At 36.9% G+C, this 27,461-nt stretch overlaps 4 protein-coding genes across 4 annotated transcripts; all 4 read left to right on the forward strand.

Moving 5' to 3' along the window:
* The first annotated feature begins 290 nt into the window (after positions 1-290).
* LOC113502983 lies at positions 291-10,396 on the forward strand. Its single transcript, XM_026884764.1, has 10 exons — positions 291-591; positions 907-1,029; positions 1,174-1,273; positions 1,792-1,937; positions 2,409-2,483; positions 2,887-2,972; positions 3,269-3,388; positions 8,555-8,705; positions 9,289-9,416; positions 9,885-10,396. The coding sequence occupies exons 1-10, from the start codon at positions 516-518 to the stop codon at positions 10,188-10,190; spliced, it is 1,311 nt and encodes a 436-aa protein (XP_026740565.1). The 5' UTR covers positions 291-515; the 3' UTR covers positions 10,191-10,396.
* A 2,744-nt stretch (positions 10,397-13,140) lies between these two features.
* On the forward strand, positions 13,141-16,804 carry LOC113502989 (serine protease 30-like). The gene is made up of 5 exons (XM_026884770.1): positions 13,141-13,344; positions 14,089-14,160; positions 14,540-14,622; positions 15,151-15,270; positions 16,468-16,804. Exons 1-5 carry the CDS (start codon positions 13,158-13,160, stop codon positions 16,621-16,623), a joined length of 618 nt encoding a protein of 205 aa, XP_026740571.1. The 5' UTR covers positions 13,141-13,157; the 3' UTR covers positions 16,624-16,804.
* A 351-nt stretch (positions 16,805-17,155) lies between these two features.
* Positions 17,156-19,695, forward strand: LOC113503084. The gene is made up of 3 exons (XM_026884896.1): positions 17,156-17,407; positions 18,636-18,797; positions 19,146-19,695. Exons 1-3 carry the CDS (start codon positions 17,249-17,251, stop codon positions 19,638-19,640), a joined length of 816 nt encoding a protein of 271 aa, XP_026740697.1. The 5' UTR covers positions 17,156-17,248; the 3' UTR covers positions 19,641-19,695.
* A 2,541-nt stretch (positions 19,696-22,236) lies between these two features.
* Positions 22,237-26,686, forward strand: LOC113503113 (complement C1r subcomponent-like). The gene is made up of 7 exons (XM_026884931.1): positions 22,237-22,336; positions 24,048-24,147; positions 24,474-24,619; positions 25,037-25,108; positions 25,543-25,625; positions 25,961-26,080; positions 26,478-26,686. Exons 1-7 carry the CDS (start codon positions 22,237-22,239, stop codon positions 26,655-26,657), a joined length of 801 nt encoding a protein of 266 aa, XP_026740732.1. The 3' UTR covers positions 26,658-26,686.
* Positions 26,687-27,461: the final 775 nt, after the last annotated feature.

The following is a 27,461-nucleotide window of genomic DNA, read 5'->3' on the forward strand; positions in this document are numbered from 1 at the left end:
TCTTAAGCAAGATGGCAGACTAAACTGCCAATAGTGTTGTCTCTCTTCCACAAGATACCTCGTTTGAAGACCGATTGTTCTAAAATTGTTCAAACAATAGTACACACATATAACTGTATGCATAATGAATGTCACACTCATAAAGTTGAATTGATATTTATTGAAAAACGTGAACAAGTAAACATCACAGCATACGAGTTAGAAATAGTCTATTCTTCACATGTTATACAAGAGTGATTTGTTCGGTAATAACAGGCAAAGAAAACGCATAAAATTGAAAAAAACTTTTAACGCGGTAATCTTTAAAACTTATTGCGAAATTTGGAAAAATCTTGCATCTGATATTTAAAGTAAATGGTTAAGGAAGATTTTAGATTATTTACATCACAATTCTTGCTTTGGAAGATAAGTAAAACAAGTGAAACCGCGGCACAAAATATAAAGATGAAAATTGAGAAAGTCTGAATAAAACTATTCTAAAGTGTTCTACTTCTTAATCTATATATGCGAAGTGTATGTACGTTTGTGACATCCAAATGAAGGGAAGAACGGTTTTAGTAATTCTTGTAACTTACTTCGGAGGTTGTTCCAGTGAGTATTGTACTGCGTATCTATCCCTATCTTATTGTAATTGAGGTGACTTAATTTGTAGAGGAATCAAATCCTTATATCGTCAAAGGTTTCACAAACGTTCAAGGCCCATACACAGAACTCCCAGACTTAGAACAAGCTTTCGTTCATCAGACAAAATCTTGTTCTACGCAGGGATCGAACAACCATTTAATCGTGCACAGTTTGGCGTGGTGACATCTACCTCCAAACAAATTGATTGACAAATGCAATGCTCTTTTACATTCTTTTTTGTGTCCAGTTATATTTTTATTTTTTAAGTTAAAACCTTTTCAGCTAACATTCCGAAGCTTCCTCCTATGATATGTGGTGAAGACAATCTTTATGGCGAGCCAATCCAGGAGGGAACAGCTGATATTGAAGGCTTTCCCTGGCTTGGCTTGTTGATTTATCCTGTAGGTAAGAATCTCTAATTCTTCCTACGATATATTCAGTGCTATAAATATTGGTTCTATGTATTTTTTAAAGAACGCATCCTACTTCAAATAATAACTACTTAGTCAAACTTGATATATGATGCATACTTGGTACTTGTTATTCCAGGCACATCAACCCCAGTGAAAACGACAGTAGTTTTAATCAGTAGACAGCTGGTAATTGCTGCAGCATTAGACATTGACAAATATCCAAAACACGACTTTAGGTAAGTTGACATAAAGTCTTTACACAAATCATATAAATAATCTAGACGACCTCCGTGGTCGAGTGGCGTACGCACCGGTTTCAAGGTGTCGCTAGCTCTGAGGTCCCGGGTTCGATCCCCGGTCGGGTCAATGTAAAAAATCACATTTCTACATTGTCTCGGGTCTGGGTGTTTGTGGTACCTTCGTTGTATCTGAATTCCATAACACAAGTGCTTCAGCAACTTACTTTGGGTTCAGAACAATGTATGTGATGTTGTCCGCATTATAAAATTATAAATAAAAAAAAGAAGTGCTACGAAATTTTGAAATTTTCTTTGGATTGGATGCAAAGGATGACGATCTTTGGAAATATAATTATTTTGTTCGTGTGCATATCACAGGACTCCTCCTAATTACCAGATCGGTTCGAAGATTTTTATGTGTTTGGGTGTCACAAGCCGGCCAGAACGAAATTGACTGGATTAGTTAGTAAGTAATGACATAAACCAAATTACTTATCTTTCATGATTGACAACAGGAGTCGAGCGCGCGTCATATTGGGGCACAACCGCAGTGAGGGTCCCTCCATCCGCATCAAGGACTACACCTACCACCCTGACTTCATGAGCACCACGTACAGCACGCTGGCTCTTATACAGCTGGACCCCAGGCCGTTTAGAGACAGTATGATATTATTCTTTCTTTCCTACGTTCCTAAATGATAAGTATTTGATTGAAAATCAAATTAGGCCGTCTGTTTTTTTTTTATTATGGCGTAACGAAAAAATTAATACTGTCACGAGACGCGATTAGCCCCCACCACCACGTTTGAAACGTTTTGTTTTCATATTATTTTATTCATATTTTATTTTAATCTACTTCAAACACTTTATTTTATTTTAGACAAATACCTTATAGTGGACGTTAGTAGAAATTTCTCAATTCTATGGAAACGACAGTTTTTGTGGATTAGTCACGTGACCTTATTTTCATACACCAAATTGCTTCCTATCGCAACGCTGATGATAGCAAGATGTAATTTATCTAGTGGATCTGATATTTCTTCATAATTCTCCATTGTTCCAACGTCTCCGAACTCTGTATGTCTCCATGTTCTTAATATAACTAATTAAGTAAATGTTCGATTTCTTACAGAAGTGATCCCCATCTGTCCGCCACCCAATGGTTTTGATAATGCACAATCGATTTACGCTTTGAGCTTGGACCACGGTATGACATAAGAACTTAGTTTATTATACACGGTGATTTTTTGGTCGTCTTACAAAAGTAGCCCAGTTCATGTATCCGACATAAAATGCCCCTAGGCTTGATTTTTTTTTATCATCAACTAAGATAATAAGTACGAAGAAAATTAAACAAGAGAAATCTGAAATATGCTCTTAAAAATGATAAAAACGCCGCCGCCCGCGCCCCTCACCAGTGTTACAAGGCTCGGACCGCGCTTGCAAGAGAGCTGTGTTTCTAAAAAACTAAGCTGCTTTTGTAAGACGACAAAAAAATCACCGTGTAAGTTCTGATTATTTTAAAGTATTGAATCCCCCAGCATGGTTTTGTGAAGAATTGGGATGAAATGGGTTCACTTGAATTTTAGAGCATTAAAATTGCGTTTCAGATTGTGACAACAGTTCCATGGTGAATGTGTATAGAATGGAGTACGTTGATGATACGCATTGCCGAGAATTTTACAGAAGAATTGAAGTAAGTACCAATATAGCACTTCAAATATACAAATATGTACTCTGACTTTCTTCACTTAAAATTAGACGGCACTTTGCCGTTTGAATTTTTGCAGTCTCCACGCCAAGCCCACAGTTTGTAACGTTTCGCGGTTTCAATCCCAGAGTAGGACAAACATTTGTGTGATCCATGAATGCTTTTGTGAGCAAATTCTTAGGTTAGACTAAATTTCATTGCACCGAAGTCGTTTAAAAAATATATTTTTTTCTTTAGCCTATTTGTATTGAACCCACATTGTCAAGATATGTTCTTTACAGTTAGACATTGAGACTATGTGGCCTACCCACATGGCATGTGCACGAGCTCTAAGCGGCGGCGAATGCGTGTGGACGAGCGGGACTGCGCTTGTGATACAAGATGGGGGTAAATGGAAACTGGTGAGCGGAGTGTTTTTGTTCAACATCCAGACAATTGTGGCACCTCTGTTTTGATCTTTGGTCACCAATGTTTCCCCCTGGGACCACCCCACACCGAACTTAAGTGTTTCGTCTGTTTTTGTTGGTTGCATTGTAGATCCTGGCTTACAAGAGTTGCAATGACAGGCATGTGTGGCGGGCTAAGTCCCATTTCCCATCCCAAAATGTTTTATCTTTCTCCCAAGAGAAAATCATGTGTTTTTGATTATTCCCGTGGAAACCCACTTCCCCGGGGAGAAAGCGGGTAGTGACAGACAAAGAGTTAGTGGTAGACCTTAAAGTGGGTGAAATTTTAGATTTTACTTATGTTGGTATGAACGCATAAGAACGCGTCTTTAACTTAACGACGCTGAAGCGCACGACGTAAGCGCCCTCTATCTCTCTCTCTCACCGGCGTTGTAACGCGTGCATGTGAATTGTAATTCCTTTTCTTAAATTATAATAAAACCAGTTTAATTCAAACTCAAGTGCTTTATTTATATACAACAGGTTATGGGCCGTCCCTGCCTGATAAAAGTTTTTGAAATAAAGCTGTAATAAAAGTATAAATTTTGTGAGAAGTGAGGCATAACCTCAAATTCGGCGAGAAGATAATTATTTTTCAGGTTTATGTCAAAAACGTTACAAAATGGCTTTAAACACATTATCAATACAGAAATTAACTGGCAGAGCCAATTTTTCGACATGGAAATTTGCAATGGAAGCATATTTACAACATGAAGAACTTTGGGAATGCATACAGCTTGATACTTGTGATTCAAAAAAAGACATGAAAGCCAGAACAAAAATAATTTTATTGATAGATCCACAATTATACGTGCATGTTCAAGATGCGAAGACAGCAAAACAGGTATGGGACAATTTATTAAAAGCATTTGAAGATACTGGTCTACTCCGTAAAGTGGGGCTTCTCAGAGATTTGATTACGACTAATCTAGAGTCTACTACAAATATAGAAGAATATATAAACAAATTGATGTCAACAGCACATAAATTGAGAGGGATAGGATTCAATGTGGATGATGAGTGGCTCGGGACTCTAATGTTGGCCGGGTTGTCCGATGAATATAAGCCTATGATTATGGGTTTAGAAAGCTCAGGCATAAAAATTAGTGCTGATATGATTAAAACAAAGTTATTACAAGAAGTGAAATCTAAATCAGAAAGTACTACAGCTTTTTATGCAAAGTCTAAGAAGAAATTCATAAACAATACTCAACATAAAGACAGTCACTCAGAAAAACCAAAAGGCCCCCGTTGCTTTAACTGTAATAAATATGGGCATTTGGGCAAGCAATGTTGGTTTAAAAATAAAAATAAAAACAAGGAAGACAAAGATACTAAAAATGGTTTTGTCGCAGCTTTTTCAGCTACATCTGTGAATGATGGCAGTAGCTGGTATGTGGACTCCGGGGCTTCAGCTCACATGACTATGAACCGTAACTGGTTAACAAATGAAACTGTACCGTCTGTAAAAAGTATCAGGATTGCAGATAACAAAGTTCTCACCGTGCAAAGCTGTGGCACTGTAAATATCCAGGTACCAAATAATATTACTGGAGAACCTGACTGTATTCAGGTAAATAATGTATTATTTATTCCTTCTTTATCCACAAATTTACTTTCTGTGAGCAAGATCATAATGAATGGCAATAAGGTTAAATTTGACAGTTCTGGTTGCTCAATAATGAACAGAAATAATCAGATAGTAGCCACTGCAAAGTTAGTAAATGATACTTACAAATTACTTACCTATCAAAGCGGGCAGGCAATGGCAGCTACAGCTGAAAACAAATATTTATGGCACCAAAGACTAGGACATCTTAATTTTAATGATATAAATAAGATTCCAGAATGTACTCTTGGTGTGAAGTTATGTCAACAAGATGACGACTACATATGTACATCTTGTCTGGAGGCAAAACAAACCAGGCAACCATTTAAAAATGAAGGCTCCCGGGCAACAAGTTTGTTAGAGCTGATCCACTCAGACCTATGTGGACCCATGGAGAACCAGTCACTCGGAGGTGCAAGGTATTTCTTAACATTTATAGACGACTACTCCAGGAAAGTTTTTGTTTACTTTCTCAAATGTAAATCAGAAGTATTAGAAAAATTTCTTGAATTTAAAAATAAAGTAGAAAATGAGTTGGATCGTAAAATAAAAATACTTCGCAGTGATAATGGTAGAGAGTACATAAACAGTCAGTTTGACAAATGTCTGAAGAAATTTGGCATAAAACACCAAACAACTATTCCATACACACCTCAGCAGAATGGCGTAAGCGAGCGAATGAATCGTACTCTTATAGAAAGAGCTAAATGCATGTTACTTAATGCCTCTCTACAGAAGGAGTATTGGGGAGAAGCTATAGCGACTGCTGCCTACATCATCAACCGCTCACCAACTCGCGCACTGCCTGAAATTACACCTGAGGAGCGATGGACTGGATTCAAGCCTGATCTAAGTCATATGAAAGTCTTTGGTTGCCAAGCGATGGTACATATACCAAAAGAAAAGCGTCACAAATTAGATGCTAAGTCACGTAATTTGACTTTTATTGGTTATAGTGAATGCACTAAAGGATATCGCTTTATAGATAAGAAAACCAAGCAGGTAACAATCAGTAGAGATGTAGTATTTTTAGAAGAGACTGTCAATCAAAATAAAATAGTTAAAACTACCAGTTGTACTGAAACAAAAGATAAAGAGGGTATGGAATCAGTAGAAGAGAAAAATATAATAGAAAAGAAGAATTTAAACGTATCCTCAAGCAAATCTAACAACTGCAGTGAAGAGAATGATTGCATAGTATATTTAGAGACCGATAAAAATCAAACATCTCATAATGAAGAAGTCAATAATTATGAATCAGACTCAAATAGTTCCAGTTGTTATGAGGATCCTAATGATGAGACATACACACCTACAGGTTCATTCAATGTCAATACCAGTTCTGAAATATGTCATGTGAATCTCAGACCTCGTCGAAATACACAGAGACAGAGAAGAGAAGTACATAACAACAGTTCAGATCCTAAGTCCTTTTTATGTATTAATTCAGAATCTGCAATGAGTTTATTGGATGATGATCCACAAGATCATACTGAAGCACTAAACAGTGAAAATTCTGAATTATGGAAGGAAGCCATGGAAGCTGAATATAAATCCTTAATTGAAAATAACACTTGGAGTGTCACAGATCCACCTGTTGGCAAAAAGGTAATTCCGTGCAAATGGGTTTTTAAAACTAAGAGAGATGACGCTGGAAATATAACACGATACAAAGCTCGTCTCGTAGTAAAAGGATTTAAACAAACAAAAGGTATAGACTACAATGAAGTTTATGCTCCGGTCATACGCTATTCATCTATCAGATACTTGATTGGTCTAGCAGCTAAGTACAAACTAAAAATTCATCAAATGGATGCTATCTCAGCATTTTTGCAAGGAGTTGTAGATGAAGAAATTTATATGTCCTTGCCACCATGTTATGAAATCCAAAATAAAGTATGTCGGCTTAACAAAGCATTGTATGGATTGAAACAAGCCAGCCGGCAATGGAATAAGAAACTTAATGCTGCTCTAATTGACATTGGATTGAAGCGCTCACCAATAGATCCTTGCGTTTATTATAGAATTTTAGATGAATATGATATATTATTCATAGCAGTATATGTCGACGATTTGCTTTATATGTTCAATAATGAAAACACAGCATCTTTTGTAAAAGAAAAATTACAAGAAAATTTCAAAATGAAGGACCTTGGCACAGCCAGACAATGTATTGGTTTTAAAATAACACAAAGCGCTAATTTTGAGGAAATATCTTTGGATCAAATATTGTACATTGAGAAGATTTTACATAGATTCAAAATGTATGATTGTAAGCCTGTACCAACTCCTTTTGAAGCCGGGACTCAATTAAAAAAGGCTGAAAATGAAACTGAAGTATTGAAAAATGTACCCTATCAAGAGGCTGTGGGATGTCTGTTGTATTTATCTCAATGTACACGGCCTGACATAGCCTTTGCTGTTAATACTGTTAGTAGATTTAATAACAATCCAACAATGCAACATTGGATTGCTGTGAAGAGAATATTTCGTTACTTGAAAGGAACCATTCATTTAAAACTTACATTCAAAAAGGACGATAAAAACATAATTGGTTATTGTGATGCAGATTGGGCCAGCGACACCATAGATCGAAGATCTTGCACTGGCTATTTGTTTATATTTCAGGGTGGCTGTATTAGTTGGAATTCTAAAAAACAAGCCACAGTAGCACTCTCCAGCACTGAAGCAGAGTATATGTCTCTGGCGTCCGCTATTCAAGAAGCAATCTGGCTGAGGCAACTTACGAAAGACATCTGGCATTCAGTTGCACCAATGACTATATACTGTGATAATAGAAGTGCTATTAGTCTTTCAGGTTCATGTGTTTACCACGCCCGCAGCAAACACATAGACGTCCGTTATAATTTTGTTAAAGAAAAGGTTGCTGCTCAGGAGATACATGTAGAATACATAAGCACCGAGTTTATGTTGGCGGATGCGCTAACAAAGGGGCTGCATCGACCGAAGCTCTCCCTTCTGACGACTGGAATGGGTTTGCGTTCAGGAGAGGGTGTTGGTATGAACGCATAAGAACGCGTCTTTAACTTAACGACGCTGAAGCGCACGACGTAAGCGCCCTCTATCTCTCTCTCTCACCGGCGTTGTAACGCGTGCATGTGAATTGTAATTCCTTTTCTTAAATTATAATAAAACCAGTTTAATTCAAACTCAAGTGCTTTATTTATATACAACAACTTAAAATGCGGGTTTTAAAGAAAGACTGTGGCCGCTATTAAATCGTAACAAAATTTAAAAAAAGCCATTTTTTCATATTTGACTTCCAAGTAGCACTACTTGAAGGTCAACATACAATGCACAGCATCCATGTGGCCTTACTCCTTAAAAAAAAAAGCCTAGCCCTATGGAAAAGAGGCAGTACAAAGTTAACCACGCAATAACTTTTTTTCCACATTAGAAATAGTCTTTTACATTTTTATTAATGCTCTTTCGCGCTTATTCTCATCTTCCTAAGGTCCAATTTCGATAAAAATATTATGTTTACATTTTAGCTAGGTTTCGGCATTATCGGTCCCGGTTGCGAGGCTCCGGCGCGTTTCCTGGACTACGGCATGTACCACTTGTGGGTGAAACGAGCCATGTCCAGCATCGGTCAGCCGGCCATCACCAGACTGGCACCAAACTATTTGATTTTAAGACGAAGTAGGTATATAATGTATAATGATTTTGTTTCATTCTAGACTAATTTTATTTGTAACATCATTCCTATGTTAGGAGGCTTGCTAAGGTCTTTTATTGTCACCATGACATAAACTTTCGCTTTGCTTAGATTTTGTGCTTATTTAAATTAAAAAATATTTTTATCTTCAAGTGTCTAACATCAAGAGTTTTTAACTTTTGTCCATGATGTTAATCAAATCAAAACACATCGTCTACTATTAGGGCATTCACCCTTAGCAATATAACTTTTTGCATCCATTCAGTCTCGATGCGGTCCCTAGCCGTGTGCCCTCGCTCTAATAACCTCAAGTCAAGATTAAGTATCGTTTCTCCACTGAGGCGCCACCCTTCTTCTGTTCTTCCCCAAACGTCGTACACTTTTGTATTCTTTTTTGGTTTAGTTGTACGGAACAGTATCATTACAAAATATCGCCATGAGGAAGGAGCCTTACCGATAAGACTTATGATATTACGACACTTTCGTTTCGAGTCACAGATCTAATTAAAAGGTATTTATATAGGAACTTTTGTTAGAATCATTCATTATTAAACGAACATATTTCAGCAACGTCAAACGTCCAGAGATTCGGTGAATGCGATCCTGAGGAGACCCAGCTCACGATGTACTCAGATCGTACGAGAATACAACCTCCTTTTACTTTTGAAGATCGAGAAGGAATTGTCAAGTATAATGTAAGTATTATGGATGAAAAATACCACTTTCACAATCACCACACCTGCAAAACATTACTTAAAGATGTGGCTTTAGGCCTCTGCATTTCGATCCAATAGTCTTCACACGTTTGTGGAACAGACAAATATTTGATCTTTAGGCAAACGAAGTCTGGCATCTTCATGTGGAGATCATCAAGTAATATATTCGGTAGCATGTAGGTCATATCATTACCTATCTACTGTTACAAGCCCGCAACACATGTCATGTACATTAATACAAGTCAAGTAAGCTGCAATCTCGGCTCTTCTATTCAAGAAACAATTGACTCTCTTTAAGCCCGCGTCAAAGTTAACCGAAAATAGTAAGTCCCTCATACAAGCAAATATTCTAGTAGAGCATGAAACAATGAAGTCGGTGAATGGAGGTTAGAATCCATTCTAGAGTAAGTATTTTTTGCTGTATTTCGAATCTTTGACGTTTCCCAGGTGACACTCCAAGAGGACATGGAATACCATTGCATTGTATTCCGTGTGTGGAACACGTACACAAAGGACAACCCCCCCGAAATCACCCTCCGCCGCTGGTGCACCAACCTCAACGCCATCTGCTCAGGGTTCTCCATGCTGACCATATTCTTCTACGTGGAGATCATATTCAAACACGCCTGCACCTTCGAAATTGTCGCGTACGGAACCGCAAGCAAATACGTCGATGCTAAGGCGTTGATGTTGTATTTGAATAGCAAGAAAGTAAGACCTCAAGTGCATGAAGCTTCGTTTAAATATCAATGATGAGGAGCTTCTTAGATGGCCCTAGGACAACCAATCAAATTGCGTAATTTCTGAGTTTAATGTTTTTTGCGATTTATTTGATTTGGACTAAGCGGCTCCACCTTGGTCATCACGGCAAATCCACAGAGCGCGACGATGTTGTTCAATTCTCTCGTAGGACGAGCGTTTGTGTGATCCACGAATGTTTGTCCTGAGTCTGGGTGGCTTTGTGCAAATGACTTGAATGTTTATGAAATTTTATATTAATTAGTTACTGCGGAAGCATGTTTTTTAAGTATATGCTTGAAGGGACAAGGATTTTGGGTAATAGACGTCCTTCCATCATATTGTACAATTTTGTATATTAATTTAATAAATGATATAAAAACAAGTTTTTTAAGTTTATTATTTATCTGTCTAATTTATTTAATTATAAATTAAAACTAAATATTTTTTTAATATTATTCCATGAAAAAAAGGAGCAATGTTACTCTCATAGTGTTTACACAAAGTGCTTACCAGAAATGATAACATATAAACTATAGTTTAATAAGATCGATTACTTATTATTATAAATAACAAACAACTATGATTTTGTCGTTCGAATATAAATAAAACATACGACAAAATATATACTGGTGACATATTACAATCTGGCTAGATATAATTGAGCTGTGTACTTCGTCACAGTGTTAAAAGAAAAAATAAAAAACCATTTGTTATTTGTGAAATAAAAAAGAACAATTTAAAATATAATTATTTTATTTTGGTATTTTTTAAATCGGAATTGGTTTTTGTTTATCAGTGATTTTGTGTTTCGTTTTTAAATTGTTTTTATTTTAATTTACTAAGTTGTCAATGATGTTCAATGCAAAAATGTTGTTGGTTACTTTAAGTGCGTTTGTAAGGCGATTGGAATCAAGTTGTAAGTAAAGATTATCTTTATTCGTATTAATTATAAATCTTATTTAAAACACACTTTGTATTTGTCTTGTACGAATTCCAACGCTTCTTAAGCTGCTATAGCTAATTGCTATGTTGCTATTGGATTTATTTAACTTATTTTTGATACACTTCCCGATAAACTAGCAAGCTTAAATTTCAAAATCAGGGTAGCTTCAATCCCTATGACAATGCAATTACAACTATAAAAACGGCGATTTTTATAAAATTTTAATGTAAATTTAAACGTGGGTTTTAAAATGTTTTTTTTATCTAGCCCACTGCGTCCCACTGCTGAGCAAGAGCCAGGCTTTTAAATGCTTAAATCGATTAATTATTACAGATAGAGGTAGTTGTGGTATTGATAACTCCGCGAATCAGGAAGTAAGGGAAGGAGTAGCTAAGATAGAAACCTACCCGTGGCTGGGACTTTTATACTATCCAGTTGGCATTCGTAAGTATTTCTTTTTGTTTATGTTGTATTTTATGTTTGACTAAGGTTTTTTTCATTTAGAAAGTATTTACCAGAATAATGTATTACGGGAAAAATGTTCAAAATTAGAAGTGAAAACTGAAATTAAAGTTAAGTAATGTAGAGTAGTCAAAACGGTAGCATGTTAACCCCCAAAGAAGATACAGGGGTTTTATGTTTGACTGTTAAGTGTACCCGTTGGCACTGCAGCTCCTAAACGGGTGAACCGATTTGGATGCGGTTTTTTCTGCCGGGTTTTTTAATTTTTTTAATTTAAGTAAAGGCCGTGTTTACCAGAGCCAGGTTAACTATTCATATTTCAAATACTTGACCTATAACCGTAACAATCAAAACCGGTGGCAAGTAAAGCAAAATTACCGCTTTCCATGCAAAACCATATACAGATAACCTCATTCCTTTATCGTGTGAACCTTAATCCAGTGCTTCAAGTGCTTTAGATAAACTAACTTTCAGAAGTAAAAACAGTTAACGAAACACATTTACTGAGTTTAGTTTAGTAAGCGTTGAGTTAACTAATGTTCATTTCTTTTTTCAAAATTGAGTCTTAGTTCAACTTCCTTTTATCGATTCGAATGAAAACAACTGAAATGCTTTAAATAAAATTTTGATTAAAATAGTTTTTTTGTTTTCTCTGTCCTTTCCGAATAAACCTCCTTTGTGGGAGCCTACAGTTGGGCAAGGGCCTTATTCTTTACCTTCCTAAATTCTCTAAGTTTTAGTGTATCGTAACGTGGTTGCAGATGATGACTTGGTGACGACTACAATCATATTGATAACGCGACAGATGTCGTTAGCGACGGCACTAGATATCGATAAATATCCGAAGGACGACTTCAGGTAAAGGGGGTTTGATTTATCAAGTATTTGAAATGTAGCCCACTGGTAGAGGTCGCCAAAATACAATGAGCATCTTCAAATGCTCGTTCTGGGTTTGGGTGTCTTTGTGCTTCTAACTTGAAGGAAACCCCTCACCATACAAAGGTTCAAGGGACTAACACGGGAGTGGTTATTAAGAAAAAGTACGGAAATTTCAGATCGTCAGTCAGAAAACTTTGATTAAAAAGAGGTGGTTAATCCTTTTCAACAAGAGATGCCTCTTCTACCGGTCGTTTTCGATTTGCCAGCTCGTCAAGCGAGATGAATGACGAAGAATTGCTGCACGAATACCCGAGTGATTGAGGTCAGCAAGTCCAGCTGGTTTGATCCCCGTGTGCACAAACGTTAGTGGGATCCACGAATGCTTGTTCTGTGTCTGGGTGTCTTTGAGCACTTGACTTAAATGTTTGTGACGCCTTCCTACGGAAAGATTATGTATCCCTTTTTACTGCAGGAGTCGTAAAAAGACATGCAACTAGTCTAAAGATTTTCTTATTTGTTTTTAAATTCAAATCATCTTATTAAATGATGTAACGGGGTAGCCCGACTAGTTTCGGACCCAACTGGAGTCCTTAATCATGAACAGGCGGGATCGCGAGATGCACGGCTGCTGACGTCAGTTCGACTCTACTCTACCCCGATAAATACGCGTGAGTAAACCGTTACATCATTTAATAATGAATCTTTCTCACAATAGTTACTATCAAATCATCTTTTTCAGGTCCTTAGCCCGTGTGGTGTTAGGCAGCAACTGCAGCGGGTCTTATATTAAAGTCAAAGACTATACTTTTCACCCGGATTTCGATAGTAATTCATTCAATACTCTCGCTATTATACAGTTGGATACATTTATGATGAAACAAAGTAAGTATTTTATGAATAAGAAAGTATAATTCGTCAGATACTGAAATTAGGGATGTAGACTTCGTCAGATGTAAAGAATTATTTGACCCGTATTTTTGCCTTTACTTTAACAAATCTAAAAATTGATTTGCCTTAAATTTTATAAGTAGGGGTGGCATAGCGAGCCGTTATGTCTATCAATGAATTGTGATTCTATGAAAATGAACGTTTCTAATATATTTATTTATCTATTTAAACGGCAAAAAAGTTATAAATTACTAAGTATTTTGAGAGTTTGATTCATGCATCTCTGCTATAAAAATTAAAAATAAACGTAAAAATGATCATCTTGAATTGATGATGAGTGGAATCCTGATATCTCAAATGTATTTATTTTGCTCGTCTACTTTCGAGTTGAATCTGGGTCCTAATCAAACGAGAGCCGGATAGCGAGTCGAATTGCTCGACTAAAGGTTAATGAAATGAGGAAAGATATTTTTGTTTGTTTGTTTGACACGAAAAGGCTTCAAAACTACTGGTCCGCATTGCAAACTTATTTCACTGCTGAGAAGCTACATTATCCCCGCTGAACATAGGGTATTTATTTCAAAAATATTAGGGTTCCGTAAGAGAATTGCGATATTTTAACCCAAGGTGCCATAACTTATATCTTCTAACCACGCGGACGAAGTCGCGGGCAACTGCTATTATTTTAAGTATATCTAAAGCATTTCAATTTCTTGAAAATACTATTATTGTTTCCAGTTTTTCGCCCCATTTGTCCTCCTCCCAAGAGTATGACGTCGTCACAGATATATGCCATGTCACTGACGCAAGGTGAGAAACATGTACTTGGAAAACGTACCTTATTATAGATATAATAAAACCTCAAATAATTTACATTCATTCTTGCACACATATATTTTTTCTTGAAACCCTTTTTAGGTATTTGAGTAAAATAAAAACTATCTCTGTGTAAATATCGGCCGGGACTACATCAACATTTGACTGCACGTATCCCGAGTGGTTGAGGTCACTACGCCAAACCCACTGTGGGACGTGTCGCGGGTTCGATTCCCGCATAGGACAAGCATTTATGTGATCCACAAATACTTGTTCTGAGTCTGGGTGTTGTTGTGCACGTGACACAAGGATTAAATTCGTTAGTGCGGGAGTCGTTTTTTTTTAAATAAAGAAAAAATATTATTTTGTTTAGATTGCTCCAGTGATATGGTCATGGTATACAAAATGGAGTACGTTAAGCAAGACGAGTGCCAACACTTCTACAGGAGAACCGGAGTAAGTGACTATTATTTATAGGGTCTACATATATGTTAGTAATTCCACGACATTAATATGAATAATTTTACAAAAAATGGTATAAGAAATCAATTATAGACTTTTAAATTTCGCTCCGCTTACACACTTGTGATCTCCATAAATGAGTTTTTTTAGAATTTTGTGCAGTAATATCGAAAAAAAATACATAGAACTTGAGCTATTGAATAAAAACAAAAGGTCAATACTGCCTGACAGAATTCTGAAAAGGTTTATCAAAATGTTATCTGTATCCTCTTTGGAGAAAGGTGAATTCTTAAATAAAATTCGTTTAAAAGCAAGGAGTTCACAAGTCATGTAACCTATTTAAGTAGATATGAGTTGAAAACTTTACGCATTTGTTTTTGAAGTTCTATTGAGAAATAGCCACATTACTCCTTCGTAGCCCTGTATTGTAGCTAGAAAGAAATGGTATGTCAACACTAACGTTAGAAGTTGACTGTTGAATAAACATGATTAGTTATGACAAGAATTTCTAAATGTTTACAGTTGGACATGGCAAGTCTGTGGCCGACGCACTACGCATGCGCGCGAGCCACTTCCGGAGAAGACTGCATTTGGCGAAGCGGTACCGTACTGGTCACCAGACAACGGAATCGATGGCAACTGGTAACTAGACGTAATCCTCGGGTAAAAAGCTTAAACTCTGAAATCCGCTGTATGCTGTATGCAGCAAAAAGTCACTTATATGCTATCTCGTCTTTTGGGGCTTAGTTTTCCCAATTTGAATTTTTAGGAAAATTTGTTTTGTATCTCACCCTTTGGACTGCAAAATAAAGAATTACTTTCAAATTTATCATCATGAAATAATGCTGTATAACAGCAGATCTAGAAGAAGAAAGAGGAATGAACTAGACTCCTTCACAAAAAGCTGGTCCCAAAAATTTATAGGCGGAAACAAGTGGACGAAGAAGATCCTTGGTCTGCAGTATTTTTGCCTCACACACGGTTCTTAGTAGTCCGCCCCTTTAAAAGTCCAGTAAATTGTAATAATAAGGATACGATACACCCCGGTTTAATCAGAGTTTCCCGGGCGACATAGTTGCATGCGTTTAACTCTCGTATGAATTCTGAAAGGAAGGCAAAGCAAGAAATAAATGATTACTGAATATAGTTGAGTATCAAAACAATCGATCAACTCAACCTGTCGCGATGCAGTACAGAACAGAGTTGCCCCCTCCCTAAGTTATGCTAATTTAGCCATTAGTGTAATAAATAGTCTAGGAAGCCACGTCGATGACCAGAACCAGACTTCCTGCCAGTTTATCCCCGTGTAAAGAATGTGTTCTCCATTATTTTTGTTTGTAAATTTAATATTTGTTAACCATTGATGTTTTAAAGATGTATTAAAGTCACTTTAATAGGTCTGTAATGTTAGGATGTTAGGTTTCACCATTTATTAACATAATCAGGAAGTCTACCGAAGATATTTGCCCTGATGCGGTACAAAGAGAGGCTTATAGTATTTAGTGGATAGTGCATTTTCCCTTGACAAAAAATATTGTAATATAGTACGCGGTAATGTAGATTAGGCCTTTACCCTGTACTGGATGATTCCAAGCTGAGATAATAATGTTTTCTTTTCGTTTAGTTAATCACAAAACCAGTTTATTTCCGGGAAAAAAATAAAAGTAATTGTAAATAACACATAAGAAGCTAAAATCGATTACAACTAGATTATAGGCCCTTATGAAGTCACAGTCTTATGAAAATATGTGTGTTTTTAATGTATTTTTCACACTATTAATTTTATTTTGTTTTCTTAACATTTTTAAAATGTTTACTTACTGTAATACATGATTTCAGTTAGGGATCGGTGTGTACGGGCCCGGCTGTAACGCTCCGGCTCGCTTCATGGACTACGGGATCTACAGCAAATGGGTGACCGACAGCCTTGCCAGGATCGGGAGACCAGCTGTCACCAGATTAGCTCCGAACCATCTTGTGATAAGGAGAAGTTAGTTTCTAGAAAAAAGTTCCATCACCTGATCTCCATTACTATAAATCTCATTTTAGATACTAATAATGGTCGTCTTACGATTATGCTTATTCTATAGTTAAGCCTCATTGAGAAGATGCGAGAAATATTGGACTAGTTGTGATATTATACATATTAGAATCGTATTGTTATGCAATGCTTTCAGTGCAACTCACACGGCGTTGTTCAAATGTAAACCGGGCTTTAGAAATACAAAATTATATATAATTTGATAATCGTAATGACCACAAAAAATCTTAATTTTTATTACTAATAATCGTACACAAAATTTCGAGTGACGTCACTTGTCAATACGTTTCACCGACCGGTGACGTTATTCGCTCCAACTTTCATATTTTTCACCATCTCATCTTTGACGCATTTTATCTTCGTAGTTTTAATTGATTTGATCAAATGAAAACAAACTTTCGACACCTTTGCAGGTATCATGGTCACCGGCACAAACGAAAGTCGGAAACTAAAATCCATAAGTAAACTGCAATAAAAACCGTAAAAGTAGTTTTATTTCAATGTCTAACATTCGCGTAAACCTAAGAAACCACTCTTATAGGACTTGTTCATTACCATCAACAAAGCTCTATTATAAATATGCTCTATTATAAAACATTTATCATCTTAGGCATGGATTCTATTCAGCGTTTCGGTCCCTGCCGTCCCGAGGAGACGAAAGCCGAGTTGTTCACAGATTATACCTCCATACTCCCCGCCTCCGTCAACCCAACAAGACTCGGATTCGTCTCGTATAACGTAAGTCATTATAATGTGCTTTTACATATAATGTTTACCGAATTATTATTATTTATTTTTTCAATCTTTTTTGTTTTATTTATTTTATTGTAAGTATATACTTTATGCAGGTATATTTCATTTGTAGTTTCTCAAACTGGCGATTTGAGTGAGTTTCTTTTTTTCCCTTGCTCACATCGATCTAGTACTTTCTTCAAAAGGCCAGTCCAAAGAAATACCGTGAATTGGTTTATGCATATCTATTCGTACTGAAATTGTCTGGACTTCAAAAGAGACTGTGATCCCTCAGTTTGTTTCGACATTTCTTCTCAGGGTAGTCAGATAGGAAATGTCGACTCCAGCGTTCCCAAAAAAAAGACATGTCATGTAAAAGTGATGATATATCCTACTTACAGAATAAATGGTTCTTTTTCATTTCATTTCATTTCAATTAGGAACTACTATTGTTACCCTCAGCCTTGGTGTTAATACAAGCCGTCAGTAAACTTTCTTGCCAGCTATTTAGGTGTGAAAGCTTAACTTACATGTACATGTATGCATAGAAAATTTAAAATTTATGATCTAAAATACATAGATTTTAAAATACGTAGATTTTGACTTTGTATAAAAATTACAAATCTGATTTGTATTTCAGATAGCTATGATTAAAATATTGACATTAAAATATACTATGACAAAAAAATAAAAATGCATTTTCAGGACTATTCATAGCTGACAAAATTGAATGTGAAAACTTATAGGAAGTTTTTGACAATTGTTTGGCAGACAACAGATTGACTGTCCGACCTGAACTTTCTGACCTCAGACCGCATTCAAATTCTTCTTTTACATTAATACGAGTATTATAACTTTTGTGAGAAACATAAATTATTAAAAGCATTCACGTATTTATCGGGATCGCCCGACTCGTTTAAGACCGAACCGGAGTCCTTAATCGAAAGAAACGGCAGGCGTGCGCGTCGCGCTGAGCATGCGCGAGCGATCCCATGACTCTGGCTCAGGCAGCTGAAGGGGCCCGGGGTGTGTTTAGTCAGTGGGAGTCCGACATATCCCCTCGCCGTGTCCTCGGCGTGGGTTAAAGTCATTAGAGTTTCACCCCGGATAAAAAAAAGGCGTGCGATTCTAACTCATCAGTTCCGGATTCGAAACTAGTCGGGCGATCTTTACAAATACTGGGAAGTAAACCTTCCGTTATCACATCACAATGTTGACATATGTACATTTTCAGTTGACGTTAGTTGCCAACGTGGACTACTCGTGCATCGTGATGCATGTGTATCACAAGACCTCTGCCATTTCGACATTACCGAGCGCCACCATGCCAGAGCTGCGCCTGCGCCGATGGTGCACTAACCCACTACCCGAGTGCTACGACTTCAGCATCTTACAGGTCCTAATTCTTTGACATTATAGTAATATGCTGAGGGTTCCGTACAAATAGGCTAAAGAAAAACGAATACAGTGTTTGGTAAGGAAGATAAAAAGCACTTAAGTATCTTAGGAAGCGCTCGTGACGCGCGCGAGGAGCTCGTGGGTAAGCTATAACCGCAAAAGTGAATCCATCACAGGTTAAGCTACGCTTGATGCGGTTGGTGGGTAGATGGGTGACCATCATGGCCACCGATGTACGGACCGTACATAAAAATATTTTTGTAAGAATAATTTTTCTGCAGCCTTTTTAACAGAACCCTAATCGCGAGTGCAACTTGCACTTGACTGAATTTCATTAAACTTTCAGGTCGACTTCGCTGTTGAAATATACTACACTCACGAGGTAGTTTACAAAATCAGTGCGTATGGACAGAAAATAAAAGTAATCGATGTCAAGGCGTATAGGAAGTACACTAACGAGCTGTTCTACCCTCATGGGTTGCCAGTACCCTTGCTAGAGCCTAGATATCCCTACATGATCTACTTCTTTGAGGAGCCGACGACTTTGCCTGATCAAGAGTTTTACGTCGATCCATACAAGTTTGGTGTTCATCATTTGGTCACAACCACAACAACTACTACAACCACAGAGGGACCAGAGGTCACTACTGAGTCCAGTGACGAATATAGCTCAGATTCTGGAAATTCCAGTGAGTCTGAATTTTCAGAAATCGCTAGGATTAATGAAGATGATCAAGATGAGTTTGAACCCAAGAACAATAGGTTACGCGTGACGAATGTGAATAGACCTCTTGTAGCCATGTTGAAGAGAATATTGAAGAACGTGTTGCGGACTAATTGAACGACTTAAATATTAAAAAAATACTATGTACAGAGTTAGCTCCATACTGGGTATTTATTTAACGGCGAGCGACTTGAACTGAAACTATAACCACTATTATGGTAATTGTTGTAATTATTTTTATTTTTCTTCCATTTTAATATTTTTTTTCGCATAGTTTTGACTGCCAATATCAATCACTATTTCCGTCTGCTGGTAAAGATTCAGTAGGTACATAATAAGTGGCACCGTACATTTGAAATACACTTTACTTTGTACATATTATTTAATGTTGTGATTTTATACTGTTTTGTGTGGAAATAAACAAATGAATAAATGAAATGTTTGGAGTTTTTATTCTAAGGACATGTTCAATATAGACAGCAATTACAATTTAAGCATGAATTTGTGTGGCAGTCTCACACAAGACAAGGATGTGTTTACTGTGTGTGTGCATACAGCGTCACTGTTTACTTGTAACCGTAACGCACAGATAGCAAAGTGCTCAAAGATGAGTTAAATCGAAATGTTTCTATTTCGAACTAGCTGTTGCTCGCGACTTCGTCCGCGTGGTTAGAAGATATAAGTTAGGAATTTATGAACGGAAGCCCTCGAAGATGAATAATTTTCCCTGTTTTTTTCCACATTATCCATTGTATCTTCGCTCCTATTAGTCGCAGCGTGATGGTATATAGCCTAAAACCTTCCTCGGTAAATGGTCTATACAACACAGAATTTTTCAATTTCAACCAGCAGTTCCTGAGATTAGCGGGTTCAAGCAAACAAACAAACTAACTCTTGGGCTTTATATATTAGTATAGATAGGACATTTTCAGGCACTTCCAAAACGTTAGTATTGATGACTCTAGTCCCGTGGTTCCGTATGAAGAAGAACAAGTAAGAACCTCCATACGTTGAATATCTTGCTATGCGTTCGCTGTGCGTCGTTCCTGCAAACGCCTTTGTACCTGTCAATTACCAAATTTTAAGCGTTATCTCTCAAAGATTGTCAAAATGTCACTTGACTGAGGGAGGTGGCTCATCCATGCATTTTCTTAGAAAACCAGTTTCGTTATAACGAGTAATAATAAAAGCAGATCGAGTGGTCACGCCGATATGAGCCAGTATTGCAAACAATTAAGGTCGGTACTGCCAGGTCAAAAGTCTTTTGTATAAGGATCGACTACCTATCTGACCTCCTCAAACCAGTTACCTAGACAAACGATACCCTTGGTTAGACTGGTTGTCATACTTTTAAGCTTTTGACTACCTGTAACATCTGTCAAAGATGTAGGAATAATAGCAGAGACCCACAATTTAACGTGCCTTCCGAAAGACGGAGGAAATCGTTGTGACAAAGACGGTCACCCGTCTACGGCCCAACCGCGTCAAACGTAGCTTAGAGAGAGTAGTTGATCCTTGACCTTCCACATCAAGATTGCTATGTTTTGTCCGAAAATTGTATTTTCCTCTTATTAAGGTGCAAGGCAGAAATTCTTCAACCGTGTCTTATTGTTTATTTCTAATGTTTTTGTTTATTAAAAGCAATAGATATCACCGACATTTCTATTGTTTGTTTTACTAATATTGTAATCTGAATAAAACTAGGTTTTTATTTGCGTGTCAAAGTGATCCAGTTTGTTTGTAATCATTGCGGGCATCGGTCAAAATAATATTGCGAAGTTAATTTACTAAAACATTAGAGCCGTGTTGAGTGCAATTAAAAGTATACATTTATAAGCAAGTACATGTAATTATGATATAAATTCGTTTAAAGACAGTATTAAATAAATAATTAAAGACATATTTCTTTTTTTGAGATATTGTCGTTATTTAAATCAGATTGAACGATGCAACCGTTATTTTGGTTCAGTATTTCATCTTGTTTGAATACTGGTAAGTAATTATTTTATTATTTTCAAATAGAGGCTGTGAGTATAGGTCAGTTTCTGGTTTTATAAAATACTGAATTTCGTGTGTAGACAACCCACGTGACATCTTCAGGAGGTTAGGTGGCTCTGATTTGAGGGAACATATTATTATTTACTATAGAATGTATATTATATTACGTATATGGAAGTCGAACAAGTTAAAAAAAGATATGTTGTTTGTCAAGAGAGAGAGAACTAGAAACGACTGCTGGACAAACTTTATAGCAATTAATGACTGCACGGATAGCGGAGTGTAAAAGGTCAGCAAGCCAAACCCACTCTGCGCGATGTATCGCGGGTTCGATCCCCACTTAGAACAAATATTCACCCACATTTTTATGTACACTCTTTCTCGTTTGTTTGTCGTACCGCTTGGATTTTTGTAACTCAATTTTGAGGCACTTCCCGAAATTCCCGATAAGTTAGCAGGCTGATATTTTCAGAGTAGCTTCAAACTCGAGGACAATGCAATTTACAACTATAAAAAAAGCTGTACCGATTTTGATAAAATTTGAAATTTAAAAAAACGTGGGAATTTCGATTTTAAAAACCTATTAATAATCCATAATTTAAATGCTCTGTGCCCCTGCACAAAGCATTTAAATTATACTTACTTAAGAAAAAGGACAAAAAACGGACTACATGGAAATTTTAGACATAATATATTTTCAGTGTTAACAGCAAAAATGTCATGTGGTATAGACAAGTCTCGAGTTAAGCATGTGTATGAGGGAGTGGCGCGGATCGAGACCTACCCTTGGCTTGGGATTTTATATTATCCTTACAGTAAGTACTTTACTCATCATCTTTAGCTTCAATACTAATACCAGTCTGTAGAAGACCTTTAGGTGGGCTAAGACATCTTCCAATACCCCCACTGCGTTTGCTCGCTGCGGGGTAGCAATGCTATATATTAAAGATTGATCCACTTTAGAAGTTCGTTGGTAAAGCGACATTTGACCGAGAGTCATAAGTTAGAGTCCCGTGCGAGGTTAAATTTTCTATTGTTTTTTTTTCATTTAATTGCAAATTTTGCAGTACTTTCTGCGTAAAAAAATTATATTAGAATCCAGATTTTACGGTGTTTACCTGTACGGTTCGGTGTTATCAGTGTTCAATTGTATATTCGTACTTGCTTGCATCGGACTCGTATCTGTCAACTTGCACCTTTACCACATGAAAAGCTTACTCCATAAGTAGAAACTATATGTATTGTGACTCTATTAGTACATTGGGTTAACTTGGTAGTCAGACCGCGAGAGGCTGAGTTGTTTGGAATCATTTACCAATAATTTTGTGTAATTAAATCTGAAAATAAGACTTGTGGTGCGCTATCACTCATGCAATAAGATAACTCAAAAAAATACGCCCAGTCATCAAGAACGTAGGAGTTTCAAAGAAATAGAAAGCCAATTCCGACGCGGTTTCTTAACGCACCAGAATAAAAGTTTCGCGCTAACATGATTTAGTACTTATTTTACTTGGAATATTGTTCTGTATAAAATCTCATTAAGTAAATATGTTCAGAAGATCCAGTTGACATGCAGACAGCTATACTGAAACGCGGTCGCGGTGATATTATCAAAATGGTTACAATACCACTACTAAAGGAAGTGTAAATAAAATAATTTGTTAAATGTTTCACCAAACTTCGAATGATTCCAAGTAAAATGAACTCACTAAACCGCCGTAAGCTTAGGCGCAAACCTTCCTTCTACGAAAAGAGGTTTGAGGCTGTACTATCACGTCTTAAAGTAATGCTATTATGGCTGTGAAAGTGTGACAGCGAAATACACGCCAAAGAGCGGTATCTCGCTCGCACATCCTGTAGGCCGGCAGTATTTTCTACAATGATTTAATACCGTAAGCCGTAAATACTTTCACTTTAACGTGGACCCTGAAAGATCCAATCAAAAAGCACCTCCTTTGGTCCACCTTAGCTTTTTGACAGAATTTCTTCGAAACATTGCGCTCGTGAAGAACTGAGTACTAGGCGACCATAATTTGCATGATAGTTGCTACTATCACTGCTTGTTTTAACCTTCTGTATTTGGTCTATAGTGTTAAAACTTCCTTATTACCGCCAATACTAGGCTGACTTAAGTACAAACATCAAAACTTTGTTATGAACATCGTAAAAGTACATTACACAGTTATTTCAACTTATTTGTTTACAACAATACTCTTGTCATCCGTTGCTGGCACTTGAAGTGATTGACCTTGGACCTTATTTAGAAGAACAATTTTGAACCAGTCCCTACTATTCAAAAATTGATATTTTTAATTAGGTTTAAAAAATCTTATTTTAAAAGTGTACGGTGTTAAAAATCAATTACCTTTACCACTATAAAATATAATGTAGTAAATTTATGTAGATACAAAAGCTGTTTCTAATATCTAATATTTTAAAATCCTCCGCGAAACAAGAGATCCTATTCATAAGAATCGATTTTCTGAAAAAAAATCTTACCATAATCCTTTCTTGTTAAATTTTTAGGTCATAAGAAAAGATTTACAACTGCCGTGGTTTTGGTGACGAAACAGGTCGCACTAGCAACGGCTTCTGAAATCGACAAATTGCCGAAATACGATTTTAGGTAAGAAATATAATAAGAAAATCATTTTTGTGAATTTTTAAAAACCACAATATGGCCAGGGTTTCCAAATCATTCAATCTTACAATCAAACTATACTCAAATTTTTTGATGAAACAAATGCTTGTCACATATCATATGGGGATTTGGCCTATGTGGTGACTGACATTCTGCTGGTATCACTAGGCTAGTGCAACCCTTCCCTGTCCTTACAGTAAGTTTTTCCGATTCTAGTCGTTTGCAGTCTCGGTTCCATAAGCGATGATCAAACAAATCTTAACATTAAAGTTGTAAATTTCATTTTTCATCTCTAATTGTCATGTCTACAGGTCGAAAGCTAAAGTTGTACTAGGCTACAACTGCAGCGCTCCCGGTATCGGTATACGAGACTACTCCTATCACCCGGACTTCGCTAAGGATACGTTCAGTACACTTGCCATGATACAACTGGAAACAGATCACATACATGGAATTGGTAAGGAGATAGTAAAGCCATTTTCCGTGTTTCGGAAGGCACGTTAATTTGTGGGTCCCGGCTATTAATAACACATCTTTGATAGTCGTTACTGGTAGTCGGATTGTGATACTGTGTTGCCCAGATAGAAGGGTTAAGGAGGTCGGTCAGGTAGGCAGTTGCTCCTTGAAAAACACTGATACTTAGCTGCATTCGGTTGAATGGAAGCCGACCAAAATACTGTTGGGAAAAGGCGAGGATGATGAGAGTAAAGCATAATTTAGAGAACATAGCAAGCGAGTAGTACATTGCGCAGTTGTGAAGCACTGTTTTCATAGGTCAATGAACACCGCCGACAATGTATTGTACCTGATAGGCACATTTTTGCACTTAAACATAAACTTTAATATACTGCTTGATATTCCATCCTTGTTACAGAATTGCGTCCTATTTGCCGACCGCCATCACATTTCACCGACCAACAGTTCTTTGCCATGGTTTTATCTGATAGTGAGTATATTGTTCACTAAATTGACGTTCATTCATCATTTGACGACCTCCGTGGTCAGGTGGCGTAAGCACCGGTTTCAAGGTGTCGCTAGCTCCGAGGTCCCGGGTTCGATCCCCGGTCGGGTCAATGTAGAAATTCTACATTGTCTCGGGTCTAGCTGTTTTGTGGTACCTTCGTTGTATCTGAATTCCATAACACAAGTGCTATAGCAACTTACTTTGGGTTCAGAACAATGTATGTGATGTTGTCCGCATTAAAATTAATTAAAAAAATAAAATTAATTAAATATACTTTCGTATATAGTGCTGTCCTGCTTCCACTACTGCTAAAGTATTGCTTTAAGAGGTGGTCGAAATTACCCATTATAGTTATTGCCCAGTATTTTATGAAGAGCAATATTCTTTATATTTTTGCTTTCATAACTAATTTTCAGATTGTTTGAACTCTCAAGTAAGAATATACAAGATGAAATACGTTTCGCCCTCAGCTTGCAAGTCCTATTACAGAAGGACTGGTGTAAGTATTAAATGGAAAATATTAAAATATTATTATTTAAGCAGTTTCTACCTGTAAGTGTATATGTGCCAATGGGTGAAAGCACTTCATAAAGAAAAGAGGTGACCTTCTTGTTCCAAGTCAGCTTATTTGAATTTCATTTCTGATTCTTTTCGGGATTTCTCACAAGGCGTACCTCATACCCTTATCTAATAAAAGTCATTTTAATTTGTGCAATATAGCGAAGAATAGAAATTTAATACGATCAACTTAACTTACGTAGTATCAATTCTGGGGCTATTTACTTGCACCATACTACCTACCACGTTCAGGAGAAACCTTGATATGTTTTCCAGCTTGACATAGACTCCATATGGCCATCACACACGGCATGTGCTCGGAGCGCGCGCGGGGGGCGCTGTGTGTGGCGCAGCGGAGCTATCCTTGTCGTGAAAGTGGGCATGAGGTGGAGATTGGTAAGTTTTATCAGGATTTTAATGGACCCTGGTGTGAAGGAAGGAGTGTATTGAGGAAAGAATTTGAAAATAATTATCCCTCTTCCCTTCTTCTATTTATCTCGGTCTATGGCAAGCACAGGATAGTGTCATGCGGAAGAGTCTTTATGCAAAATTTGTAAACTGGTTACAATGGTGAAGTGAAAGTTTGTATGTATGGATGTTTGTTAATCTTTCACGCAAAAACAACTGAACGGATTTAGACCAAACTTAGGACATGGATAGTTTATATCCTGGATTAACACATAGTATATTTTTATTTTATCTTCCTGTGAGATCATTATCGATTTTGGTCCGCTGTCACCAGCTATCAACAACATTATATGAAGCAAAAAATCAGATCAGCGACCTTTTTCAGCTAGGCTTTGGAGTATACGGCCCTGGCTGTCAGGCTCCAGCCAGATTCCTGGACTACGGCATGTACCATACTTGGGTGCGAAGGAGCATCGAGAAGATCGGAACTCCAACAGTCACTACTTTGGCGTCAAATCACGTCATCTTGAGAAGAAGTAAGAACCACTTTTCCTTTTTTATTTGAATAAGAGTGAGATGTTTACTTTATAGTCTTACTAGTTTTTTGCGCGCGTCGAGGTCAGGTTATATCGCCTTTCCAAGAGAACTCTTCAGAAGTCCTGGATAAAACTATCCTATGTTCTTTCTCAAGGTCAACTCTATATCTGTACCAAATTTCAGTTCAGTGGTTTAGACGTGAAAGCGTAACAGACAGAGTTACTTTCGCATTTATAATATTAGTAGGAAAGTTACTATAGTATGGTCCAGTTTACGTTAGTAATGATCCCCATTGCCAAAGAGAAGGTCGTGGGTTCGATTCTCTCACTAATGTCTATGTGACGAGTATATCTGTAGTCTATTTCAAAATTATATGTTGATCACTTGTCTGGTAAGAAGGTCGTGGTTCAGATTGTCGCGTCTGAAAAACTATTAATTTATATCCTTGAAGTACAAAAACTATTGAAGATTTATATTGCACAAATTTATAACTACAATAAACCAGTACATAGTCTAAAGAAATAGGAAGTCTCTTGCTGTTGAATAATTATGGTTATCAATATTATTTTTTTCAGGTATGTCACGCCTTCAGAGATTTGGTGAATGTGACATCGAGGAAACAAAACATGAGCTTTTCACTGACTTTCTGGCAGTGAATGCTTTTCGTGGTAAAATGGACTATAATGTAAGTGTATAAAAGTTCAAAAGACGTGTTGTGAGACGATGAATTTATTTGTACATTTGTGTTTAATTGTACAAAAAAAACCCGACAGTAACCCACCACCAGTTCTCTGATCAAACGAAGCTAAGGATTCTCTTGATAAATTCATAA

Source organism: Trichoplusia ni, chromosome 18, assembly GCF_003590095.1.
Source record: "Trichoplusia ni isolate ovarian cell line Hi5 chromosome 18, tn1, whole genome shotgun sequence".
Classification (NCBI taxonomy): domain Eukaryota; kingdom Metazoa; phylum Arthropoda; class Insecta; order Lepidoptera; family Noctuidae; genus Trichoplusia; species Trichoplusia ni.